General features: G+C 46.1%; 1 protein-coding gene across 2 annotated transcripts in view; it reads right to left on the bottom strand.

Moving 5' to 3' along the window:
• Window positions 1-288: 288 nt before the first annotated feature.
• IGF2BP1 (insulin like growth factor 2 mRNA binding protein 1) overlaps window positions 289-3,092 on the bottom strand; it is a 54,340-nt gene continuing 51,536 nt past the window's right edge. For both annotated transcript variants that reach the window (XM_017540064.2, XM_017540065.2), the window contains exon 16: window positions 289-1,596. In XM_017540064.2, the coding sequence (XP_017395553.1) occupies window positions 1,504-1,596 (93 nt within the window). In that variant the 3' untranslated portion in view covers window positions 289-1,503. The remainder of the gene's footprint in view (window positions 1,597-3,092) is intronic.

Here is a 3,092-nt window from a genome sequence, read left to right as displayed (position 1 = left end):
TTTTCCACATGTAGAGAGGCCTTCCTCCCTTCCCAGCACACTTGATAGCATTGTCCAGGGTAGCTAAAGTGCATTACCTGGCTAATATGCATTGTCAATCAGTATATTAGGAGGGGAGGCCTAACCTCATTTAACTGATGGCTTCTGTCCCCTACAAGGGCTAAACACTCCATGGGATCTTACTGAGCCTGGTAAATTAATAAATTAAGCTTATTTACCCCCTTCGTGTACAATGCTGCTGGTATTCTGAATATGCCAATAATAATTCACGGAGACAGAAGCCGTCCGTTAAAAATTCCTCTCAGATACAAACAAAAGCAAGTACTCTCCAATTTACTGAATTTGCCAGATGATGGACTTTAGCTTTATCGGGAGTTCAGGGTTGGGTTCCAAGTCCCACTACCAAGGAAACAGTGCCGTGGCTGGGAGTGCCCCACAACCCCTGCCTCTAGGAACCAGCCCTTATGGGAGTACACGGGCTGGGGTGAGGGCACCGTGGCAGCCTTTGGGGCCACTCAAGTCCTCCATGGAACTGAGACTTTATCAAGGGGAGTTAGCGTCCCCTTCCCAGTGCTCATATCCAATCATTAAAATAGACTTTAAAAAAATATAAAATCCGCCTGAGAACGATGGGAATCAGGGACAGTGGTCAGCCCCTACCCTGCTGAGCATTCAATACCACCTATGTGCACCTGGACATAATGTGGAACCTACATGGAAGAGGGACGTGAATGTGGTGGGGAAGCCCCAACACAGTGGGGAAATTTCAGTTGTGCCAATTTGAAGATGGTGATCTGGAATAGATCAGCCACAGGGGCACTCCTTTTAAACGTGGATTACTATGTATTTTAACCATCTTTCTCTCCATTTTTCCCTCTTCTTCATTCCTTATTATACCTATTGATTGGTTAGGGAGTAATCTATAGGCACTGACCATTCTTTTACCTTGAGTCAATATTGTAGGCAAAGCGATGCATTCCTTCCCATTTTTATCTGGTAGCAATAAAGATAAAACAATTAGTGTAAATATAGAAAGAGGTGGTGAATGGAGGTATTTTAATCAATTACCCAAGTAGGAGGAAGAATACTGGAAAAGTGTTAGTAGGGTCAAGAAATGAATCATCCTTTAAGGCTGATTAAAACACCCCTCTGCATGTTTTTAAAACCTGATGGAAATTTTATTTTTCTTCCCACTGGGGTGTTATCCTCCCTCTTAGTGGGGCCTGGAGAGCTTCTTTATACAATCCACGTTTAAAAGTGCCTTGCACTAGAATTTCTGACACCCCAAGGGGCGGACAGTGTTGGGCCGATTGGCTGGGTGTTTGGGGCTGAGAGATCAGGGTTCCTCACTGGAACATCTTTCTCAAGCGAGTGGGCAAACCTGATCTACAGCCCGGCCCAGGTGTCCCGGATTCCCAACTCATTCTCAGGCCTGCCGGGAAGAGCACACTCTGGATTTCTGCCCGTTGTTGTCCTGGACTTGAAGGGATAGGGAGTGGCTGGTCACTTCCTCCGTGCCTGGGCCTGGTTACTCTGTCCCTTCTGATGCTGCTGTTTAACCTGGGCCAGGATGTCTCGGATCTTCCGCTGAGCCATCTGTGGCAAGAGCAAGCAAGAAGGTGGGGTGAGGACCTCCAAGGAAACAGTCTTTCACGAAAGAGAAGTCATCAGGTCCAGATACAAGCAATAAACAGAACAGGTCACATGGGACTCAGAAGAAAGATAACGAGGAAGAATGAGGGTTGGGGTGACCTTGTTATTTCTTTGCTTCCAGTGAAGCCTGAGCATCCACTGGAAAATACAGCAAACATGGTGGATGTGGGTGGGAGATGGGGTTGGGAGATGTGATGGGAGGAGAAACAGTAATATAAATCCATTCATCAGAATCTAAAACTTGACAAAGTTGATACACATTACCGAACCCAAAATAGAATGCCTAGAGAGTTTCTAGGTAGAAATATATTACATGTTGTAGACCAGTGGTCCCCAACTGTTTTGGCACCAGGGACTGGTTTCATGGAAGACAATTTTTCTTCCATGGACAGGAGTGGGGGTGTGGGTGTGGGCGTGGTTTAGGATGAAACCTCAGATCAGCAGTCAGTAGTTAGATTCTCATTATGAGTGCATAACCTAGATGCCTCCAATGCGCTACGCATTCCTCGAGCACTTCACAACAGGGTTCATGCTCCTATGGGAATCTGATGTCCCACTGATCTGACGGGAAGCAGAACTCAGGAGGTAAAGCCCACTCACCTGCTGCTCACCTCCTGCTGTGTGGCCCAGTACCAGTTCGTGACCTGGGGGTTGGGGACCCCTGTTTTACAGTGTTGTTTAAGAGGGTCATAGCTTAAGAGATCACAAATCCACGCCTCATTTTAATACTCCAGGAAAAGGAATAAAATGTCCAGATATGGCCAGGCGCAGTCACTCACGCCTGTGTAATCCCAGCTCTTTGAGAGGCCAAGGTGGGTGAAATCACCTAAGGTTAGGAGTTCAAGAGGAGCCTAGCCAACATGGTGAAACCCCATCTCTACTAAAAATACAAAAATTAGTCAAGTGTGGTGGCGTGTGCCTATAATCCCAGCTACTTGGGAGGCTGAGGCAGAAGAATCATTTGAACGGAGGTTGCAAATGATTGAGGTGAGGAGGTTGAGGTGGAGCTTGCAGTGAGCCAAGATCGTGTCACTGCACTCCAGCCTGGGTGACACAGTGAAACGCTGTCTCAGAAAAAAATTTTTAAATAAATAATAAAGTCCAGATATGGGTTAGTCAAAAAGCATAAATACATAAGCTTCACTGTAAAAATGTACAAAATACCAAATCTTTTATTATTTCCTTCTTAAAAGGTTCTTCCCTAAGAATAAAGTTGTATAAGGCAAATCAACTGCAAAACGGGATTCACTTCATAGAATGAAGACCAGAAGAATGTCTCCTTTCCATAAATGAGTGCTTCCTTTCCTGGTTAAAGAGGAAACTGAGCCGGGCGCGGTGGCTCAAGCCTGTAATCCCAGCACTTTGGGAGGCCGAGGCGGGTGGATCACGAGGTCAAGAGATCGAGACCATCCTGGTCAACATGGTGAAACCCTGTCTCT

Source organism: Cebus imitator, unplaced genomic scaffold (genome assembly GCF_001604975.1).
Source record: "Cebus imitator isolate Cc_AM_T3 unplaced genomic scaffold, Cebus_imitator-1.0 Scaffold123, whole genome shotgun sequence".
NCBI classification, from domain to species: domain Eukaryota; kingdom Metazoa; phylum Chordata; class Mammalia; order Primates; family Cebidae; genus Cebus; species Cebus imitator.
The sequence above is the reverse complement of the archived record's forward strand: the minus strand, read 5'-3'. Positions and strand labels throughout refer to the sequence as shown.